Raw genomic sequence first — 24,578 nt, 5'->3', positions numbered from 1 at the left:
CAGATGTAGAAAACAAACTTATGGTTACCAGCGGGGAAGGGGGGGTAGGGATAAATTGGAAGATTGGGATTGACATATACACACTACTTTATATAAAATAGATAACTACTAAGGACCTACTGTATAGTACATGGAACTCTACTCACTACTCTGTAATGACTTATGGGAAAAGAATCTGAAAAAGAGTGTATATATGTCTATGTATAACTGATTCACTTCGTTGTAAAGCAGAAACTAACACACCATTGTAAAGCAATTATACTCCAATAAAGATGTTAAAAAAAAATCCATAAGAGGGTCGAGGAGGTGATTGTGTGAGAGCCCAGTCTTACTTCTATAACTTGCTTGATTTCCCCCATCTTCTCATCAGTTTCTTCATCAGCCACATGTGTTGCTTGCAGCGCTGCCTACCAGGGGATTTTTTCCTTTACTCTTGTCCTCCTCTAGGGACCCATGAGTGGACTGAGAACAGCGGTAGTTTGCTTCAGCTGTGAGCATCAACTTAGGATGCTAGCTCAGGTGTGGGACCAGGCCTAGTTATTCCCTCCTCTGGCAGCTGGCCACAGGGAAACTCCAAGTCCATAGGTGTGAGCTGAAGGCAGATGTCAGTGAAACAGCAGGGCAGACATAGGAGACTGGGCCATCAGTTTACATAATGTTCTCTTTGCTTTGGGTCTGCATAGGCCAGATCTTGAACATGCCAGTTCCTTTGCGGCAAAAGATTGCTGCCGTGCCCACCCAAACTCATGATTATATCCAGCCCCAGCTGCATGGTAACTTGCCCTCCCCGGGCTAGGAGCTCATTTTTACCAGGGCCCACTGACATGCCTGGAGCTGCTTTTCAAAGAGTGAGTAGCTTTCTGCCACAGAAGGGGTGGCCCTGCTTCAGCCTCCTAGGGGTCTGTGACCCAGCTCTGCTACTGGGGCTTTCCAGAGACCCTGCAGAGTCCTGTTCCACCAGAGGCTGCATTGCCTGAGAGTCAGGGCACTTAGTGCATAGCTGGACCTGCGGCAGAGCCTTTTCTTATTCGGAGCTCCACTCAGAATTGGCAGCCTACTGAGTCATCTGATAAGTGGGTCAAATCAGTACTTCCAAGTGTGGTCTATCTTGTGTCCAAAATCCGTAAGGCTTACTAAAACACCATGTCCTGTCTTAGTGGCGGGGAGGTATAAGGTGCAACAATGTGCCCTTCGTCTGGGAGGAAATAGCCCAGCACGCCCCAGACCACTGGATGCTACGGCTTCGCCAGGGGGAGCAAAACCTTGCGGGATTTATCTCCTTTCTTTCGGCCCTACTGTGATTGCATCTAGAGTACATTTGTGCTTTCAAATCAGAGAACTCTGCACTTCATGCCTCTAAAAGGTCAATCAAGCTGTGTTTACAGCATTAGCGTTCTCAAGGGCCAATTCATTTATTTCCACCTGAAAAAATGGTGCAGTTAATATCTACCCTATATTCCTCACAGTTTTATAATGAGGGTTATATGAGATAATACACACAAAACACTTTAAACTGTAAAGAATTATTAAAATGTTAAATGTTTGATATTATCCTGTTTAGTTGTCGCACTGTTTTTTCTTCTTTCTTTTCTTTTTTTCTTTTTTCTTTTGTAGCTGAGGGTTGCGAGAGGAAAGAGGAATGAATTAGAGCTGCCACAACTAGGGCTTAGGGCAGTGGTGTTCAGAAATATCTTGGGAATTAAGCAAATGAGGGACTGCTCTTGTTTATGCAAATCTGTCCCCAGGATTCTTCCAAGTGCCAGCTGGTGACCTGGGATTGATAACTGAAGGGTGAAATGGTGTATGTCCTGGGTCGATTTTTTAAAATTATACCTCTCTTATATGGGGAAACAACTAAGTTGTAACCAGAATCATCTTGAATAGAAAGTTGGCCAAGTGCTTTATGAACTCTATATACTGCATGCACGGCTGGGCATTCTAAGGGCTGCAAGGGTCCAGGCTCCTGATGGAGGCCTTTGAGAAGGAGGGCAAGGTCCAGATGCTTTCAGCACTGGCATGCTATTTCAGCCTGGGAGCTTGGCTTGGAGTCAGTCTGAATTTCTTCAAGTTTCATTTCTCTTTGTGTAGAAGGTGTGCCCCAGAGTAAGCAATTTGACTTGGGAGCAGATGGCCAGGTACATGGATTTCTGGGAATGATGGCTGGAGTCTCATGACAGGTTGATGACAATGGCACAGGAACAGGCTCTGTGAGCAAACCTTGGGGATTTAGCTGCCGCAATGAGTTCCGTCTGGCCTCATTTGCACTGTTGCAGGGCTGCATCCAGCTTGAAGATGAGCAGGGGGCTAAGCTGCTCCCCTGCAATTCGGCTTTCTAGGAGCAAGAGTGTGCTGGAAATATGAGCCTTTCGCTTGTGTGCAATTGAAGGAAATAACTAGAAATATAGCTTCATTGTGGACATTGAACAAGCGTGACTTATGAGGAGCACTTTCAAAGCAACTTTTGTTTGCGGTACACGGGCCTCTCACTGCTGTGGCCTCTCCCGTTGCGGAGCACAGGCTCCGGACGCGCAGGCTCAGCGGCCATGGCTCACGGGTCCAGCTGCTCCACGGCATGTGGGATCCTTCCGGACCGGGGAACGAACCCATGTCCCCTGCATCAGCAGGCAGACTCTCAACCACTGCGCCACCAGGGAAGCCTGAAAGCAACTTTTATTATCAGTGTGCTGATGTTTATTTTCTCCTGGTCCCTAGGTGAAAATTGAGTAGTCCCAGGGCCAGAGTTATTTATTAAAAAGAAAAATTTGAAATTAGACAAAATCAGATACTGAAGAAGAATACTAGGGTAATGTGGGAATATGAAAGGACACAGATACACTCATACAGGTACATGAAACTGAAAATCCAGTGAGAGAGAACTGGGGACACAAAAGTCAAATATTCTTTCAACAGCCGGGTTTCGTGTGTTTGCGGTGCTGACATCTAGCCTGACCTGAATCAAAAACCCTCTTTGGAAAGTGGTGTTAGTCTTCATGAGCACTTAGCTCTCTGCAACTTTAGTGTAGTATATCTATCTATATTTCCCAAAATTAATTTTCAGGCTTTTGGAGAAAATCGTGATACGTTAAAATAGTGAGGAAAAATAAATTTGTAAAAAGTTAGGAACAAATTTTATGGAGTATTATTGATTGCCTTTTTAAAGTTGACAACAATTCGAAAGCTGATATAACAAATGAAGCTTATTTAAATAAATCCAATATCATTATAAATATCTTAAGAAAAACAGTTTTATTTGTATCACGCTATAGTCTTAGTTTGCAAAGCCCCATGGTGCTAAGGATTTTTGATGCTGTCTCATTGGAAATGTTGTGTTGCATTGTAAGAAAAAAATATATAAGCTGTGAAATGAGAACTTCAAATATTTGTGAATGTTCCCAATACTTTTCTGAATTTTTGGGGATTACAATCTAAACAAGAAACCTCATAGGAATCATTTCATTTGTGAGCCTGCAGATAGCTCCCGTCTTCACCCTGTCATGCTGGCATCTCCTCAGAGACATGTGTGGTGTAAAGGCCAGCCCCAAAGGGTCTCAGTCGGATGGGTTGGCTGAGTCCCAAGGTCTCCTCTTATTTGCTTTCGACCATGGGATGTTATCTTCACAAACCTGTGTCTTCATTTGTAAAATGATGATTAAAACAGCACCTATTTCATAGGCCAATTAAATGACATGAGAAATAAGAAGTGCTTATTAGCATAGAACCTACAACTTTGAGGAGAGTTGATAAATGACACCTTTTTCTATTTTTCTTATTACTATAAGAGACACTCATCAGAAGCTGAGTGAGTTGTACTAAATTGAAATGATAAAGCACCTATTTTCTGCAAACACTGTGGGAGGCTGGTCCCTCACAAGTCCCTCAAAGGAATAGAGGGATGTAGAGGAGCAGGGCGAGGACACTTTAGGAATAGAAAAGGCACCGGCACACACATACAGGGACATGCGTCAGCAGTCCATAAACACCCCTCACACACACATACACACAAACACACACTCTAGAGCAGAGCCCTGCTCAACAATATTTCATATTTCATATGCTTTCCACATTTCCCAGGCTTCCTTGCAGTGAGTCAAATGTTCTGGACAATGAACTGTAAGCAGAGGTGACAAGGGTCTCTTCCAGGATGAGCAGGTCAGTGTGCCTCTTCTTTCCCTCCTGCTGGGACTTTGGAGGACACTGTCCTAGGTCATATAGCTCAAGATGGAGGGGGCTGCCTGACCCACATCAAATACTGTCTGAGAAATAAACCTTTGTGTGTTAAGTGACTGAGATATTAGGGTTAGCTGTAGGAGCTAGCATCACTCACCCTGAGACATTGATTTATAACCTAAAAGGGCTGAGCTCTAGAATAGACTCTAGGTAGAGACAAGAACAGTATTCAATGGTTGCTCTTATTAGATAGCTCAGGTATGGTTGACTTTAAATAAACATTGTACCCATTAAGATGCAACCCTGGAAAGGTCTTGGCAGTGAACTGTTGCTAGATCTATCTAGCCTATATTTAGAGAAGCTGTTTTCACCCCATAGTGGTTTATGCTGTGTTGGAAATCTCTAGGAGCTGGACTATTTCCTCATCTCTTTCTGGCCCTCCTGATGATTGAGGCTAGTGCCTCTCCCTAATCCAGTAATCCAGAGCATGGGATGTGGCTTCTTGGAAGAAGACAGGGAGGGACCTGAGAAGGACTAAATGGGTCCCGGCCACAGGCAGAGAATATGCCAAGAGAGCTGGGGATGAGGAGGGCATTGCTAGGCGGTCTATGGGAGACCAGTGGAAAATAGCAATCCGTGGGACCCAGGCTATGGTTGCTACCAATGGGGTCAAAAGGCTCCTAATGGTGATTGAGAACAGGGAAGAGGGAAGAAGAGACTGGTAGTTGCAACGTGGGCAAAGTGCTGGTTCAATGGTAACACTAGCCAATGTGTACCAAATGTCTGTTATATGCTAGGTATCTTAGGAGCACTATCTTTTCTGATCTTCCCCACAAGCTTATGAAATAAGATTGATCACATTTTAATGGTGAAAATAATTGAGGCTCAAAGATGTTAAGTAATTTGCCTGAGATCACAGAATCATTAAATCTTGGGGCCGAGATTGAAAACCAGATTTCTCAGACTCAAAAGCCCTTCCTTTCCTCATTCTAGCTTATTTCCTCCCAAGAAGAAGAAAGACATGGGGAAAAAAAAGGTCATTACCTGTGTGACTTGGCAGGGCAGTGTGTTGGGGCTGGAGCCAGGAGGAAGAGAAAGCTGGGACTAGGTGTGGCAGAGGCAGGCAAGATCCAAGCCAGTGTCATTTCCAAGGGGAAACCTGTTCCAGTAGTTGGGCAATAGCAGAAGTTTCCAGTAAATGCAGGTGAAATAGGAAGGTAATGACGTTTTTATTCAACCTGATCTGTCTGGCACTTTGCTGGAAGTTTAGGGCAGAGTCTAACCTCTTGAGAAGAGGTCTGGTCAGGACTGGGCAGGGCATCAGTGCTTCCACCTGGACTTCTGGGCAGAGCTGGTGGGTTTAAGCCTCCAAATACTTGGGCTTCGGTGTGCCTACAGCTTTGTGGAGAAAGTCAGTGACTGACATAGGTTCAGAGGTAACCAACTGCCCCATGATTCCAAGTTGCATGTTACATTTCACCCCATTTGAGGATCCAGTTCTGAATGGAATTTTGGGCCATTAGAAGTGAGGACTGAGAGTCTGCAAGGTCAGGAGGTTGGTTGTTAAGGTCAGTGATGTGGTTGTCAATATACATGAAGATGAAGGTGAGCAGGTTCCCCAAACTTCAAGCCAGGCAGTTGATAGACAGCAGATCCCAAGAAGGGGGAGCCAGGAGGCAAAGCATCAGATCTCCAGATACCCACTGTCAGGCTGTGATGTGAATCCCCAAGACATGGCCCTTTACTAGGAAAGGTCATTACCTGTGTGACTTGGCAGGGCAGTGTGTACCACAAACTAATGACTCTGGGGCTCTGTCCAGTGTAGTTTGGCCTGCACAGGGTTAAAAAGTAAATTGAAATGCCCTGGGTGGGGCCAGTGTTCTCCAGTTCTCCACAATTCCCACCAATCTCATCTGACATCTGGACAGCTTCATTCATGTGTCCACCCCTCTGTAGATCTTGGAGAACCATTGCAGGGAGTCCCTCCAGCCTTGCCTTTTGTTTTATGTAGATGCACTGGTCCAGCTTCAGACTTTTCTGCTGCAGGACTGACAGTGAAGTGAGAGTTGGCTCCACCTTCCCTGCCTTCCCTCTGCAAGCATCTTCCCCAGGACAGGACACAGAAATGCCCCCAGCAGCCCCCCTCGCCCACATCCTGCTCAGTCTGGAAAAGGAGACCAGGGAGGAAGGAAGGAGAACATTTATTGAGAAATGTTAGCAAGACAAAGGTTGGAAGGGGGCAGCGAAGACCAAGGGAGAAAGAATGGCTTCCTCCTGGAAGTCCAAATGCAATGCTGATGTGTCAAGGTGCTTTTACACTTTTACACATGTATTTCCCAGGTTCTTGGGTTTTTAATCATAAGGTTTTTCTTGACCTGTTGAGTAAGGAAGGCTGATGGAACAGCCAAAAGAGTGATGCTTCGTGTACCGTTCTTCAAGGAGCTGGTAGTGGGGGTGCCTTCGACAGGTGTGTTCTGGGGTCTCCAGAGGAGGGGGAGCTGCAGGTTTAGGGAAACACAAAGAGTTGAGCAGAGTTGAATGAGTCAGAACTGAGAGAGTGATTGTTTTCATTGTCCAGCCTGCTCCATCCCTCAAGCTAGCACATGTGGCTGTTGGGATTGAGAAGTGTGGCTGGTCCAAAGGGAGATGTGCTGTGAGTGAATGTAAAATACACACCAGATTTCAGAGACCCACTATAAAAAGAAAAGTGTTATTACCTATCTCATTAATAAGTTTTAGGTATGTTATGTGTTGAAATGATAATATTTTTGACATATTAGTTTAAATAAATTGTACTATTAAATCATTTTACCAGTTGCTTAGTTTTTTTTTAATGTGGCTACTAGAAAATTTTAAATTACATATGTGGCTTGTATTACATTTCTGCTGGATAATGCTGGTGTAGGCTTTTCTTAAAGCTCCAGGAGCAAAATACAGGAACACACAATCTCACAGACACAGATACAACACACAGCCACACACACACACTCTGTTGAGGGTTCCAGGCAACTCCCAACAGTTGGAAGATAAGTCTGCTGAACTTTTCTCTTGAAACTGTGATCAATTCTCGAAAATAATGCAGACCCCTCCTCGGCCCTTGGCGACCCCCTGCTATTGATCAGTCTTCCTTTTTTCCCCTTGCCGTCAGCCCCTCCACTCCTGACATCTTTGCCTCCACCATACCCCACCTCAAACCCAGCTTAGGCTGTTTCCCACTTTTTTAAATGCCACCATAGATTCAGGGTGTGAGATGTGCTGGAGGGAAAAAAAAGTACTTACCCTTTGGGAATAAGAAGTCATTTTTCCCAGACTTTGGAAATTAACATAATGGGGCTTTTCTGCATTCCAGCTGCAACGTTGGATCTGGCAGGTTGGCTGTTCTCTGACATAATGTAAAACATAACTCAGTGGTCATTTCCATGTGTAAAAAGTTCAGCAGTATTGTTGGAACAATCATCATAAATCAGGAACAACTTTCTTTAGGGACTCTACTGCCACTTGATTTAGTATTTCCTGGCAACTTGCCTATCATGGAATGAAGCCATGATTGCTTCCTACACAAAATGTTATCTGCAAAACATCCCACCAGAAACCTATAGAAAGAACATTGACCAGCTTGCAAGTTTTGATAATCTGTGACTGCTTTTTATATTGAGAATAAATTTGACAATGGGACTCATTGTTAAACTGGACAATATATTCCATGGAACAGCTTCCAAATTAAAATGGGGTTTATATGGCGTTTTACATACCATTTGTTCCAAAGGAAAGAAAATTGGACTCTTTCAGTTTCAGGAAGAAAATTCAGCAAAACATGTATACTGTGAAATAAGAGAAATTACCCTCAGCAACTTTTGTGCTAACATGTTCAGTTATTATGAAAACAGGGAGATGTAAATCAGCTGTAGAGAGTAGGGGAGCATGACAGCCTCATGTCCAAAATGTCCCAGAGCTTCTTTTAGACAAGCACTGTGAGGATGTGCAGTTCCTCACATGTAAAGGAGGAATTTACCCAGGAAGTACTAGGAGGAAAGGCTGGGAGACTCCCTCCAATGCCCTGTAGTAGTTTTGCCGGGCAGTGCGCTGCGGGGGAGGGGCGGTGAGGGGAGTTAGGGACTCAGTAGATGGAAATCACGCTGTCAGTTCACAAACCCACGGTGGCTCTAGCCCCCAGATGACACCTGTTGTAGATGATGAGCCCAGGTCAAGAACAGGAGTGACCCTCGGCCAGCACTCAGCAAAGAACAGGGACACTCCCAGAAAACACCTGACGCCCTCCAAAACTTAGGAAAGACACTGCGCAGAGATGAAGAGCTCCGTGCGGGGCCACCTCTGCTGGTTCACTCCTGAGCTGCCTAGCTCCCCAGGCCACTGAATCAGCAAAGCAAAACTTGAGTATTTAGTAAATCTAAACCTATGTTTTCTTCCTTTCCCTTCCCTTGGGTCGGAACAATTCAGACTGGGATCTCAATTCCTGGTCCTGGACAAATATTGTGCTCCCTTTGTAATGATGAGCACACAGAGAAAAATTGCCAGGCAAATGAAAAGATAGCAGAGTTCAACAGAAGGGACCACTCTGAGGAATCAGAGAAAATATTTTTCTATGAAATACAGTTTCTACAAGAGATGCGGGAAGCACTCCTGATTTGTGTTTCCAAAAAGCTTCAAAAGGACATTTCTTCTATGAAATTTGAGCAGGGAACCATAAAGAGAAAAACAAACAGGTTATGGAAGCCAGCACAGAGATTTAAAAAAAAAATGTTCATTTCAGATTGAAATGGAGAAGTGAACAGCAAAATGGATCCTGCAGCAAACAGGTTTGATGGAGCAGAAGTCAACTTTTACATCACAAAACTCAGAGAAAAGAGACAAAGAGATAAAAAGAATGGGAGAATATATAAAAAGCATGGACAAGAGACATGTTTAATATGTAGACACTAGGAATTTCAGAAAAAGAACCAATAAAAATGGAGCCATTATTAAAAAACAATTTGGGGGAAGTTTTCCTGAGCTAAAGTCTTGAGTTTTCTGAAAATCAGACAAAAATAATGAAAAAATTTTAATGCCTAGACTTAATCTTGATAATTTATTTTAATTTCAAGAATAAAAACAGATTCAGTGAGTATCCATGCAGATAAAGCTTGCCTCCCACTTCTCCTTTGCAACATGAAGAAGACAGAATTGTCTACAGAATTATGAGGAAAAAAGGATTGTGACCCAAATGGGATTGTCAGTTAAAATGTGTGTTGACAAGAAGTAAAAGCAAAGTAAATTCCTCATATTACATAAGGAATAATCAATTGATATTGCTCTATTTTTGATAATGAAAAATAGAGAAAATAGATATCAGTACATTTTAATTTAATGTCACTACTAATAGGATAAAAATAGTAGATATGACTTCCAAAATCACGGGAAAAGTCAAGTTAAAAAAAATAACTGTAGTCTATAAAAAGGTATAACTGATTCACTTTGCTGGACAGCAGACACTAACACAACATTGTGAAGCAACTATACTCCAATAAAAAATTTTTTAAAAAGGTCCATTCAAAAGAACCATAAAACAACAAAACCCATAAAACCATGTTTTATAGTAGAAATAAAACTAAACATATAAATCTTGTTAATAAAATGATCAGGATAAACTCTCATTTTGAATCACAGACTTTTATATTGGGTTAAAACTAAATATTGTATCAGTGTACCCAGTCAATCCCAAAATAATAAAAATAAGGCAGTGGGCAAAGACATAAGAAGATGAATCCAAACAAAAGCAGGGCAAGAGACTTCCGCGGTCGCCGGCGTTCCGGAGCCCAGACGCAGCCTCTGAGTCACTCGGCACCTTTTGTTCGGTCAGCGGCTTGAGAGTCTCGCCGCGGCGTGTAGTCCGCGCCGCTCTGCCCGTGTACGCCGGTGAGCTCGCCCGGCCGCCCGGCCGGCCGGCATGCGGAGCTCCCGCCCGTGTCCCCCGGCTGGTCTGGGGGTTCCGGGCACCGCCTCGACTGCGGCTCCGCCGGACGCGCGGACTGGACCGCAGCCCGCACCCCGAGCGGACGGAGTCATGAGGCGCCTGCCGTACTTCTGCCGCGGCCAGGTGGTGCTGGGCTTTGGTCGCAGCTCCAAGCAGCTGGGCATCCCTACTGCTACCTTTCCTGAACAAGTAGTAGATAATCCTCCAGCTGATGCATCCACTGGCATATATTATGGTTGGGCCAGTGTTGGAAGTGGAGACGTCCGTAAGAAAGATGGTGGTGAGCATAGGATGGAACCCATACTGCAAGAATACAAAAAAGTCCATGGAAACTCATATCATGTATGCTTTCAAAGAGGACTTCTATGGGGAAATTCTCAATGTGGCCATGGTTGGCAACCTCAGACCAGAAAAGAACTTTGATTCTTTAGAGTCACTTATTTCAGCAATTCAAGGTGATATTGAGGAAGCTAAGAAATGACTAGATTTACCAGAACATTTGAAACTCAGAGAAGACAATTTCTTCCAGGTTCCTAAAAATAAAATAATGGCCATTGATGGAAAAGCATCTTATTTATTCATTCACTGTTTTCTAATATTTTACTGCTCATAACTACAGTCTCATCTTGGTTATATTTTAAAAATCAAACATTTTCCTACAGCTGTGAATTAAACAGTACAATGTAGTTACCATATTATGTTCCAACTGTTCAATTAAACCCATCATATAACAGTACTAAAAAGGTTCATTTTAAAAATCAAGATTCTTTTTTATGTAATATGTTGATTAAAATGGACCACTGGAAAGGTCTTCAGTGTTTTATAATGGAAATGAGATATATATAAATACGGGTAACAGGCAAGTCATTAGTTTGAGATGAGAACTATAATTCTCATGGTAGAATTTTAGCATGCATGTACCTATATAGCATGCTCTGCTAATCAGAAGGCTTATAAAAGTAACTATATTAAGCAGAGGGTTGACAGTTTATTACAAACCTAAGGGGAAAAAATCCAGACTTGGTATTTTTTGTATTTTGTGCATTTATATATTATTATAGACATGAAGACTTGTGAAATTTCATTTTAATTAGTCATTTCCTTTAAGGGCTCAAATCATTGTACTGTGTTCCATTTGTGTTACAGCTGCCTCAGTTCTAATTGGTCTAGACTCTCTCCTTATTATTTTTTGTTTTTCTTTTAAAACAGTAAAATGAGTGTTTTTCGAATCTCTAGGTCTCATTTTTGTGTTGTATAACACTTCTCTCTTTTTAAAAGTAGATATTCTTCAACATTTTTCTTAACCTTTGTTTCCTGTATACAATTGTCAGTGTCAGTTTTTCCATTTAGAATATCCAACTCTACATTTACAAAATGTAGAGTTTCATCTGTGTCTGTATCTGCCATCCCATCCCTTCACTATATGAACAGTGATTAAGCGCATATCTCTTGCATTTTAGAAAAAAACACCCCAAACTTCATCTGTAGGTTTCCTCAAAGTTTAAACGAACACCTAGCAGTTCATTTATATATACCAGTTTCTTAAACAACACAAAATATTTGTTCCCCTCACCCCCCACCCTGGGAAACTATTTAAGAGCCAACTAAACTATGAAATACAAAGTTATTTGTCTTTAATGTGATTCTATGTTCCTGAGCAAATGCAACCAGTTGTAGTTGTGTGTGCACAATGTAGTTTAAGGCTAAAGAGTGCTATCTTGAAGGTAATTTTAAAGATAACTCATTATAAAACCATTTTCCCCTAATCTGCATAAATGAGAGAACTGATTTTAACAAAACTGTTTATATAATATTTAGAAAAACATCTAAAGCTAATGTTGGAGAAGGGGGAAGCAGGAATAAATTCAGTTGGATTGTTTTGACTTTTTGGTGTATGAATTTATGGCAGACAATGTAGTATGTGTCTTTTTCATTTCTTCTTTATAGAAATACTTAGAAAATGTAATTTAATGTTAGAAATCCTATACTTGAAAGAAGCCTCAATTATCAGTGGTTCTATGAAACAAAGTTAAAAACAAACATGGAAAGTGTAAAAAAGATTTGTGTTTGAGTAGCTTGCGACTGATTATGTCCTCATTAAGTGTGAAAATTCTTTGATATTGTCATCTTACATTTTGTTAAATAACTATTGCTTTTGAAAAACCTATAGTGTGTGGTTTAGGAGTTAGTTAATAGTGTCTACATTTTTTAAAGTTTTATATTAAGTATTTATATATTATAAGAAATCCCAGTAGGGCCATTTTCGATTAGTCACTGTTTTCAGGCCTTGAAATAAATCTTGACCAAGTGATGTTTCTTCTTAAAAAAGAAGGCAAGAGGGCTTCCCTGGTGGCGCAGTGGTTGAGAGTCCGCCTGCCGATGCAGGGGATGTGGGTTCGTGCCCCGGTCCGGGAAGATCCCACATGCCGCGGAGCGGCTAGGCCCGTGAGCCATGGCCGCTGAGCCTGTGCGTCCGGAGCCTGTGCTCCGCAGCAGGAGAGGCCACAGCAGTGAGAGACCCGCGTACCGCAAAAAAAAAAAAAGAAGGCAAGAGTGGAACATGATTAGGAGACAAGGTGGAACCCAAGGGTGACACAGTCAATATGATAAATAGCGTTAATTTATTCCACTAAAAGAAAAAAATCCTCCGTGAAGATATAACAGGTTGTACTCTTCTATGCTGAACGTAAAAACATTAAATGTAGTAAACGAAAGTTTCTAGCAATACAACAAGAGGAAGAGAAGTGCTGTTGTAGTAGGTGATGTTGACACACTCTGTTGGGACAAATCTACTGGACAAAAATGAGTGTGTAGAAGGTTCAAACAATGTAACTTATTTGTGTCCCTAAAATGGAGAAGGTACAACTTTTCAAAATGTACTTAGAACATTTCTACAATTTCATCACAAAGAATATCTTAGTAGATTCTAGCAATTAAAATTCCACCAGTGGACCACCAGTCCATGAGTTTTTCGTTGTGTTGTAGACCACTCAGTGCTTTTGACAGATCCCCATGATGATGGTTATTGTCATCATAAAATATTCACTGAGAGCCTGTGATGAGCACGTCCCCCTGCATGTGCCATAGACAGGAGGTCAGGAGATTCCATAGCCATGCATTAAAAAGGAAAAGAAGGGCTTCCCTGGTGGCGCAGTGGTTGAGAGTCCGCCTGCCGATGCAGGGGACACGGGTTCGTGCCCTGGTCCGGGAAGATCCCACATGCCGCGGAGTGGCTGGGCCCGTGAGCCATGGCTGCTGAGCCTGCGCGTCCGGAGCCTGTGCTCCGCGACGGGAGAGGCCACAACAGTGAGAGGCCCGCGTACCGCAAAAAAAAACAAAACAAAACAAAAAACAAAAAACAGAAGAGAAACTAGGCTTTGATCCATTGTGAATGACTCCCGAGCTCTGATTCTTCATCTAGATGGCAACTGTTGACCCCTCGGTCAATGATGGAATTAAAATCTAGTTAGTGTCCATGGAGCAAATAGATTCCATTTCCAACATGAGGCCAGTGACCTTTTACTCATTCTCACCCCTGCCTTGGATTTCAGACTTACACACTTAAGAGGACTGCCGTCGTGGAACGAGAATAACTCACTCTAGAAGGGCTGTGTTTTGGTAAAAGCGATTTTTATTATGGAGCCTAAAGTGCTCTGGAAATATAAACTGTGTAACTCGGGAAGGCATGTCTCATTTTGAGAAACATTGCAGGAGCACATGTGATCCTTTATAGAGTGATTATAAAGTGATTTATAAAGTGATTCTTCACTGCACAAACTAACTCAAGGGACCTTAAATACTGAACACTCTTAGTGTGTTGCAAACTAGATTAGGGTTCCACATGACTTTTCTGGAATGCATTTATTGCAGAAGGTACAGCCAGTGTGCCCCTAGGAAGGAAAATCATTGAAGCTCTCCATGGCCATCTGGAGTGTAAAATGAAGAGACCATGTGTGGTCTGGACAGGAGTGATCTGTGCCTAAAACTAAGTCACCTGGTGCACGGTGAGTAGATTGTTTTTAGTAAGTAGATAATTAAGAAAAAACATGGGCATGTGCTCCAACGTGCTGTGTGGGCTCCATTCTAACCACCGACTTGGCAGTGACTGTGTTTTTAGGGAGATGAACTCCCTGGTATCCTCATCCAGGTGAGTTGAAAGTGGTCAAGAAGAAAAGCTCCCCAGGGTCCCTGAGGTTGCCAGAGCCCTGCTTGCCCTGTCCTGGGTCACCCTGCGTGTCAAGGAACGGAGTTGAGATCATATACTCTCTGTCTGAGAAGTGCATGCCTATTTACATACATACACGATCTCCTTGAGAGCTCCTTTGAATTCAGACACATCAGTTATTTGCAACTGCATGATTTCATTCCACACGGTGGTGATATTTTTTTCTCCAAATATGGACTCCTGAGGTGGTAATAAATAATTCAGTCTGGGCGTAGGAAATGGAGTATCCTTCCCCCAGGGTTATTCCAGGGAAGCAGGGACGGAAGCGGGCCTTGCTATTTCAGGAAAGCTGGTGGAGGTTGGATTGGAGGGCTGGTAGCTGGGCGGCAGCTGTCCTCAATCTTGTGGCTTTAGCTTTAACAGAGGGGAGCTGCCAGATTTACATTGTTTAAACACTTAACTAAATTAGCTATGAAAAGAAGGATGGGAGGAGCCCCACTTAGTGGGGGAATTCAGTCCTTCTGGCTTCACACACTTTACACACACTACACACACACACACACTTTACACACACTACACACACACACACACACACACACTGATTTTCCCCAAGAGTCTGCCAGGGGTACTGGAGAGAAATTGTGTGCCCCTTATAGCAAGATTAACACGACGAAAACAGTGAAAATGCTTGCTTTAGGAAGCTGTGCCTGGGCCATCTGGTCAGGGTTGCAGGGCTCTGGGCCTACACGCTGGGCTGAGAGTCTAAGTTAGACCCTGGATCAGCAGACTGAGGACTAGTCTAGGGCAGTGGATCCAAAAAATAAGGATGAGAACCCAGAGGCTTCAGTTCTGAGGACAGGAAACACTGGATGAAGGCAAGTGGTGTAGGTCTGGCTCTCTGAGTCCCTTTGAAATCATCTCTGGTCTACTGGATTTTCAGTTTAGCGATTGTTGGTTAGGGGACAGTTGCATCTAAGAATGTTAAATATTGGCTCTTTGTCAAGTTGGTGTTTTCTCTAGTGGATGGCCACAGCGCTCTGTCATTGAATTTATCCTCTTTAACATTCGATCAGTGAGTTGAGTGATACCATGGAAGACATTTATCTAACATTCTAATAACTTAAAACATGAAAGCATATACAGTGGAAAACAGAATCATGATTTGAAATAAATTTGAAAAATGGTAAATTGAGCCAAGACCAACTAGGTGAAGCTTCTTAGGAGTACATGGAAGATTCTAAAATTAGATTCCAGAAATCCATTTCATAAGCATAATATAGAAGAACTGTAGCTGGGTAGATGCAGCATCTAAGGAGACACTCTGTGACTTCAGTTTAGCACATAGTGAGTCATGGGGAACCAGGACTGTCCTGTGGCAAAGAAAGAAACAGCCCAGGCAGCTCTGGCAGACCCTGATCTGGCTCAGCTCCAAGAACCCTGAAGACCCATGGACAAGCCAGGAACTGACACCTTCTCACAGGAAGAATTTGTAAAGGAGACTGGGTTATTCATCCTGGAAAAGACCTCTCTAAGACATGGTCTCCAACTCTGAAGACTCTCATGGAGGACTGGAAGTAACTGCTCAGACAGACCTGGAGGGCAGAAGTCACAGGAAGGAACACTTGGGCTTAAAATACAAAGATATTCTAATGACTCAAGGTGTCCAAAAAGCGGGTGCCTGCTTTACAAAGCAAGTACTGAATATCTGAGCAGAGGAAAGAAGGCCTATGCCGTCGCTAAGACACCTCTGGCACCATGATTCTCTGGAGTCTATGTGGATATAGGCTAGTCCTCTTTAAGAAGCAAAATCCACTCCTTCCCCTGGATAATGACACGAAACATCTTTAATCAGTGGGATTTCTCAAAGTGACCTTTGGGAGGCTGAACTTCATCTTCCCTAAGTGGAGATAAGGAGTTCACTCTATCAGCCCAGAGGAATCCTCCAGGCTGAGGAGGCCCAGCTGAGACTATGGCATGTTCTGGGCCTGGCCTGACCTCCCTGGGCCTCCAGGCTGAGGTTCGGCTCCTTGGGGAACCCACCAACTGAGCTGCTGTGCAGCGACTAAGGCTCATGCACCAGAAGATTAGCCTCACTGTGTGTTCATATCACTGGACTATGGCCAGATTGATGCTCTTCCTGTTCCCCTTCTGGGGGATGGCAAGGGAACTGAGGTTGCGGGGAGCCTTTGATAAAGCTGCACAGGTCCCAGGAACCATCACAGAACCCTGGTCTGTAATTTTATTCCTAAATTGGTAGCAGAAGAGTTTCCAGATGGCCTCTGCTCTACTCAATCCAGGTCCCACTTCTGTCTGTGCTTGCTGGGTTGACCCCGGACAAGTTATTTGTCCTGTCAGTTCTCAGTGTCCTCATCTGTAAAAAACAGTGGTTAACTTGGTGATTGTCGTGAGGTTTAAAAATATAAGCGTGTACGCCGTACACTAGAACAGTCTACAGCCCACGTACCACTGGCACATTTTGAGGCCCCAGGTTATTAATTGTTGCTGTTCTCATTATTTTAGGTAATTGCATGCACCTATTTTATTTTCTATGTTACCAGTTCTCTGAAGGTAGGACTTAGGTCTTATAAATTTTTCTGTAACTCAGAACTAGTTCCAAATTTGGCATATAACAGTTGCCAAGGAATATTTATTCCACAAATAAATAGCTCATATTTTAATATAATGTAATGTTAATTAGAGAAAGACCACCAACAGAATGAAATAGGTAATTTGAGGTGATAATAAAAATAATGAGCAATTATTAATTGCTTCCTTTGGGCTGGACACTTTACATGCAGTCAAGTGCAGCACTGAATTCTCACAATAATTCTCAGAGGAAGAAACTACTAACTCCACTTTAAAGATGGAAATACTGAGGTTCAGGGTTTAGATGACTTGCCTAGAAGCCCGTAGCCTGGACCTGACCCCCCAGGGGTGTCTCACACCACAGCCTGTGCTCTCCATCACCAGGTGACCAGACATCGGAGCTGATACCGTTTCATCCACAGTAACCGTATGCAGTGGGACTGGCCCCACACCCCCCAAGCTGCTTCCAAATCTGATGGCAGCGCCACATTTAGCCCTTACATGGAGCCCTGGAGAAGCCATGTTCCTTAGCCCAGATTCTAATCAATAACCTCACACTTTCTGTACACATCCTTGCTGAGTGTGACTGCATGGGGAGCATCTGTTCTGGAGATGGGCCACCCCCGACGGGCTCCTCTGCTTCCTGTCCTCTTAGGGGCACACAAACAGGGACAGACCCAGCTGCATGAGTCTTGACAATCATCATCATCATCATCATCATTATTCCTTTGCTGTCAAGAATATTCTGAAAGTAAATGTGAAGGTCCTCCTCCCAAGTGAAACTCCTTGTACAGTTCTGGGGTGTCACGTCAATGCATGTACTATGCCTCATTTATTGTAACCTCTTCCAGAAATACATAAAGTGAAAATTAGATGAACTGGGAAGACCTCTTAAATACCAGTTAATTTGGATGTGTTTGCTGGACTTGAGTTAACCTGACTGATTAAATATAGAGTTACATTTAAGTTACCCACTGAAGATGGGTGTTGTCCTCATAAATATCAACAGGTTCAGTTACTTCTGCTTGCTGTGGAGCCACAGAATTCAAAACCAGAGCTGCTTGTGTGATTTGTTGCATATACTACACTGCCATGATCTTATTGAATGTATTTTTTAATATCCTTTTTATATGTGTTCCATTTCAGTTAAGTGGTCTGGAAGGAACCAGGACCAAAAAAAAAAAAAAAAGATGAAAACTTGTCCCCCAGAAAATGTGTTTACAAAACATTCTTCTTTGATGTTTCAGTAACAGAATAATTTTGCATGTAGAGCTCCCAATTTACATTTTCTTCTTTCTATTTTTATACAAAGCCTTTTTTTCCCTTCAGAGCAACCGATAAACTGAGACATATTTGTTAAGGTGGTAGACAGATGAAAGGGATGAGCACAAAGTCTAGAGCAGGGGTGGCAAACTTATTTATAAGAGGCTGTAACATTTTCAGTTTTGCAGACCATATGGAACTACTCAATCTGCCATTGCAGTGTGAGAGCAGCCATAGATGATACATCTCAATAAGTGTGTTGGGTCCCAACACAACTTTATTTACAAAAACAAGCAGCAAGCAGATCGGATCTTCCACCATAGTTTGCCAACCCCTACTCTAGACAGTCAAACAGACCTCAGTTCAAGCCTTGTCTCCATCACCTATCAGTTCTGTGACTGTAGGCTGTGAACCTCAGTTTCCACATCAGTAAAATAGGTATGCAGCACATATTTCAGAGAGTTAGAGGTTAGGTGAAATGTAGGACTTCTGAAGCACTAATTAAATGTGTGCCTCTAAAATAAAAAAGGAGAGGATCATCCACACTGTCAATGAGGTCAGTGCAAGAATTTTTTTGCTGGATGTGAGGCTGAATTAGAAATAATTCCTGCCCTGTGGCTGTTCTTTGGTCTTTTGACTTCAGCTTACTTGAAAGAATTAAAGAAGAAATAATTGCATGGGATTTATTTATTGACTGCAAAAATAATGTTAAAAATATTTTCTTCTGTGTTGCTCAATAAAGCCACAATGATGATCTGGCCAAAGCAAGTTTTCCGACAATCTTGCTTTACCCTGAAGAGTTTTTATGTTTTTACTTCATGGGTAATATCAATCACCTTATTTTCCCATTTTTCCATGGCCATCAGGAACCTCGAAATGAAAGCTGTTGTTCAATTTTCAAAATCTAGCAGTTTGAACTTTATAATAGTAATAAAAATAAAAATAAGAAAATTTTATTGAGCACCTAATATGTGGCAGTGTTCTAGGCACCCGGGTTATGGTGAGCCTCGAGACTCACACGTTTCCAATCTCTTGGAGCTTTCCTCTTAGTGAGGAGCTAAATAATAAACATGGTAGCACATATATTAAATAATTTTCAGGGCGACAGAGTGGTGTGATGAAAATAAAGCATCCTGACATGGTAGAGAGTGATGGATGGAGGGGTGCATTTTAGAAGTGATTGAGGAGGTCTTCCAAGGAGCCGTGTGAAAGGCTGGCAGGGAGGAGCACGAGATCCTGCGTGGGGAACACAAGTAGCGGGTTGGGACCCAGCAAGAAGGCCTGAAGGGTTTGAGCAGAGCAGGCAGGAGACTGGAGCCGAGCAGAGGGTGCGCCAAGGCTTTCCCTGGTGGGTCGTTTCAGTGTTATAAGAAGCCATGGGGAAGCTTCCAGCCAGGGAGCCCAGAAGCTTGGATGTTCACCACACCCCACACCTGCCTCACCATCAAAATGGCATTTCTCCCCCTCCCTGCCATTCCTCTGAAGCTCCAGCACCTCTTGGGGTCACCAGTGCTCTTCTAGTAGCAAATTTAGTAGATGCCCCCATCAGTTTACTTAAAATATTGCATACAATAGCATTCACTCTTTTTGGTGTCGAGTGCTAGGAGTGTTGAGTTCATGGAGTCCTGTAACCAGCCCCGCAGTCAAGCAGAGCTCCTGTTAATCCCCTATCTTACTATCCCAGAAGCATTGACACAATTGCCCATTTTCTCTCCTTATCTCTTCCTGCTGTGAACTCTTGGTGTCCTTTAGCCTTTTTCTTAAACATTGGGTTTCTCAGAGTCTCATCCTCAGTCCCTTTCTCCTCTCATTCTGTATTTTTTCCCTAGGGATGCCCACCCACCCCTGGCTCCAGCTGCTGGCCCTCCCCTTCTGGATGCCTGCAGGGACCATGGGAGCCCTCACTCCCTGGAGTCTGCTTAGATGGCAATTCTCGGTACTTCTCCTGACTCCTACTTAAAATTGCCTCTGCTATCCCAGCTTCCCCAGCATTTCCTATATCAGTTTCTCCTGTATGCCATTTCATAACCTTTATCACACCCTATTATACAATGTACTGATTCATTTGCTTCTTGTCTGTATTCCCACTAAAGATAAACTCCAGGACGGTAGGGGATTTTACCCATGTTGTTAGATTTTCAGCATCTAGAACCATGCTTGGTATATAATAAGGGTCTAATAACTATTTGTTGGGTGATAGAATAATATTGATGAGCTGGTGCTTATTTGGACATGTTATTCTAATGCTCCCAGTTCCTCAAAGGCAACTGCCCGGCACTATTCTCAAGTCCAGCTTCCCCTTGGGGATGAGAAGGAGCTGAGTTCCCTGGTATAGATTAGGGTTCTGAAGCCGGGGCCACTCTGGGGATAGGGATATCAGTGGATGCCTTTGGTCTCTTGCCTCCTCTTGCCTGGGCCCACTTGTCTCAAATGTCTAAAAAGATCCAGTGTCTTCCAGAAAGGGGGCCCACCTATCTCAATGGTCCTGGACACAGGAGAAGTCCCCTTAACACATTATTTTCCCTAGGATGTCATGGGATATGACAGCTATCATGAGTAAAGATTAATAGTCAAGACCGCTGCACTCATGGTTAGAAGAACGCCTAACACACAGTAGTCATTCAATAAATATTTGTTGAATAAATGAATACATGCTTAGCAATTTTAGCTATTTCCAGTGTAAAACTAGCTCATCCTTTACTGTGAATCTGGTTAATCAGTTCCTTCCTCTGGGACTGAGAAGAACTGATAACGTGGTTCTAGTCATCCACTCTTCCTATTGAGGGCTCTGGTTTCTCAGAGGGGCTCAGTATGGTTTCCATTTCCCTCTGAGTATAACTAGGGCACTGAGGGGTAGACATGGCTGCTTTTTAATGATATTTAATTAAATTGAATGTAATTTATAAAATTTTTCCCCAGCTTTTTTGAGGTATGATTGAAAAAAATTGTATATATTTAGGTTATTAATGTGATTTTTTTAAAGGTGGACAACCTGATGCTGTAATATATATATACATTGTGAAATGATTACCACAGTCAAGTTAATGAACATGTCCATTACCTCACATAGTTGCAATTTTTTTGGGGGGTAGTGAGAACACACTTAAGATTTACTCTCAGCAAATTTCAAGTATGCAAACGAAAAGAGAACAAACTATACTTACACTCCTGAATGCCCAGGGAGGTGCCTGGACCACTGACCAGAGCTCCATATGTAGAATGAAGCCAAGAGACCAAACTGACTCAGACAAGCAAATCTGAAGGAAGAAGTCTTTTTCTTTTTCCCAGTTCATTTTAATTGTGGTAAAATGTACATAACATAAAGTTCACTATATTCACTGTTTTTAAGTGTATAGTTCCGTGGCACTAAGTACATTCACATTGTTGTACAACCATCAACATCACCCATGTCCAGAACTTTTTCATCTTTCCAAACTAAAAATCTGTACCCATTAAACACTAACATCCCATTTCTCCCTTTCCCCAGCCCTAGCAGCCTCCATTTTGCTTTATTACTCTATGAATTTGACTACTCTGTGTACCTCATATGAGTGGAATCATACAGTATTTGTCATTGGCTTATTTCACTTGGCATAATGTTTTCAAGGTTCATCCAAATTGTAGCATGTATCAGAATTTTCTTCCTTTTTAAGGCTGAATCTGAATAATATTCCATTATTCAATATATATATTGATATATATCACAGCTATATCTATATCTACATATATAAATATGTAGATAGATAGCTATTTGTGTCTTAAATCTATCTATATTGTTGGATCATGTGATAATTCTATTTTTAATTTTTTGAGGAACTGCCTATTTTCCACAGTGGTTATAACATTTTAAATTCCTACCAACAGTGCACAAAGGGTTCCAATTTCTGCTCATCCCCACCAACACTTGTTGTTTTCTTGTTTTTAAAATTAGTTATTTAAAAAAATTTTTTTTTGGAGTATAGTTGATTCACAATGCTGTGTTAGTGTTTGCTGTACAGCAAAGTGAATCAGTTATACATGTACATATATCCACTGGTTTTTAGATTCTTTTCACATATAGGTCATTGCAGAGTATTGAGTAGAGTTCCCTGTGCTATACAGTAGGACCATATTAGTTATCTATTTTATATATAGTAGTGCAACACTTGTTATTTTCTTTTTTTTTTTTTGGTGGTGTCCAACCTAATGTTGTGAGGTGGTATCTTACTGTAGTTTTGATTTGCATTTATCTGATTATTAATGATGTATTTGTGTCTTAAATCTATCTACATCGTTGGATCATGTGATAATTCTATGTTTAATTTTTTGAGGAACTGCCTGTTTTCCACAGTGGTTATAACATTTTAAATTCCTACCAACAGTGCACAAAGGGTTCCAATTTCTGCTCATCCCCACCAACACTTGTTGTTTTCTTGTTTTTAAAATTAGTTATTTAAAAAAATTTTTTTTTGGAGTATAGTTGATTCACAATGCTGTGTTAGTGTTTGCTGTACAGCAAAGTGAATCAGTTATACATGTACATATATCCACTGGTTTTTAGATTCTTTTCACATATAGGTCATTGCAGAGTATTGAGTAGAGTTCCCTGTGCTATACAGTAGGACCATATTAGTTATCTATTTTATATATAGTAGTGCAACACTTGTTATTTTCTTTTTTTTTTTTTGGTGGTGTCCAACCTAATGTTGTGAGGTGGTATCTTACTGTAGTTTTGATTTGCATTTATCTGATTATTAATGATGTTGAGCATCTTTTCATGTTCTTGTTGACCATCTGTTGTATATCTTCTTTGGAGAAATGTCTATTCAAGTGTTTTCCCAATTTTTAAATCAGGTTGTTTTTGTTATTGTTCTTGTTGAGTTGTAAGAGTTCTTTATGTATTCTACATATTGATTCCTTATCAGATATATGATTTGCGAATATTTTCTCCCATTCTGTGGGTAGTCTTTTTACTCAACTGACGGTGTTTTTTCACACACAAATTTTTTTTATGAAGTCTAATTTTCCTATTTTTTTCTTTTGTTTACTGTGCTTTTAGTGTCATATCCAAAAAATAATTACCAAATCCAATATCATGAAGCTCTGTCCTATGTCTTCTTCTAAGAGTTTTACAGCTGTAGGTATTACATGTAGATCATGGATCTATTGTGAGTTAATTTTTGTATATGGTGTTAGGTAAGGGTCCAACTCCATTTTTTTTTTGCATGTGGATATTCAGTTTTCCCAGGACTATTAGTTGAAAAGACTGTCTTTTCCCCCATTGAATGATTGTGGCACCCTTGTCAAAAATCATTTGACTAATTAAATATGTGAGGATTTATTTCCAGACTTTCTGTTCTATTCTATTGGTCTATATATCTGTCCTTATACTAGTACCATACTGTTTTGATTACTGTAGCTGTGTAGTTAAGTTTTCAAATCAGGAAGTATAAGTCTTTGAGCTTTTTTCTTCTTTTTCAGGATTATTGTGGCTATTCAAGGTTTCTTGAGATTCCATATGAATTTTAGGATGAATTTTTCTACTTTTGAAGAAATGTCAATGGAATTTTGATAAGGTTTATGTTGAATTTTTAGATTGCTTTGGGTAGTATTGACATTTTGGCAATATTAAGTCTTCCAAACAGTGAATATGGGGTATCTTTACATTTACTTATGTCTTTAATTTTTTTTTCAGAAATGTTTTATAGTTTTCATTGTGCAAGTCTTTTGTCTCCTTGTTAATTCCTAAGTATTTTATTCTTTTTGATGCTATTATAAGTGGAGTAAACATTTTCTTATTTTCCTTTTCAGATTGTTCATTTATAGTGTACAGAATTGCAACTAATTTTTGTGTGTTGACTTTGTATCCTGCTACGTTGCTGACTTAACTTAGAACTTATTAGTTCTAAGTTTTGTTGTGGAATCTTTAGGGTTTTCTACATATAAGATTATATAATCTGTGAACAGAGATCATTTTACTGCTTCCTTTCCAATTTGGATGCATTTTACTTCTTTGTCTTGCCTAATCGCTTTGGCTGTGTCTTTACTTTTACACTTATGTCTTTATGTGTTAGGCTTCCATAGCAGTCAAATAATTACTGAACCCCCCCACCCAGGGGAAACAAAAGGAAAGGAAAAACACATACACTTGTTTAAGTTGAAGTACAAATTGTAACAACTATGTTGGCCAACAGGAAACTTCACCTAAATAAAATGGGATCCAGGATGGGAGGGATCCTTGCCTTGACTGGAGAGGATATACCATGTCAAGGAGAGCACACCCATGGAGAAGGGCAGTGATAATTTACCCACCTTTGAAAATAAAGCACAGGGCAGCAGGAAGCCAGGTGGGGTCCTGACCTTGTGCTGACCTCAGGAATCCCAGTATGGTCAGTGTTAGTTCAGGAACCTACAATCACACTTAATACATTGTGCTTTTTTCTCATT

The 24,578-nt window shown here is 41.6% G+C and overlaps 1 protein-coding gene and 1 pseudogene across 2 annotated transcripts in view; both read left to right on the top strand.

The window, feature by feature from the left end:
* ZNF485 (zinc finger protein 485) overlaps positions 1-24,578 on the top strand; it is a 586,403-nt gene that overhangs the window by 349,438 nt on the left and 212,387 nt on the right. Inside the window, exon 7 of one of the 2 annotated variants that reach the window (XM_055081189.1) lies at positions 14,009-14,079. The exons of the other annotated variant lie outside the window; for it this stretch is intronic. Within the exon in view, the coding sequence (XP_054937164.1) occupies positions 14,009-14,048 (40 nt within the window). The 3' untranslated portion in view covers positions 14,049-14,079. Of the gene's footprint in view, positions 1-14,008; positions 14,080-24,578 lie in introns of those variants that run through there. 2 annotated transcript variants of the gene reach the window in all.
* Positions 10,229-10,619, top strand: LOC102993315 (riboflavin kinase-like; annotated as a pseudogene).

This window comes from Physeter macrocephalus, chromosome 20 (genome assembly GCF_002837175.3).
Source record: "Physeter macrocephalus isolate SW-GA chromosome 20, ASM283717v5, whole genome shotgun sequence".
In the NCBI taxonomy this organism is placed as follows: Eukaryota; Metazoa; Chordata; class Mammalia; order Artiodactyla; family Physeteridae; genus Physeter; species Physeter macrocephalus.
This window is presented reverse-complemented; position numbering and strand designations above follow the sequence as displayed.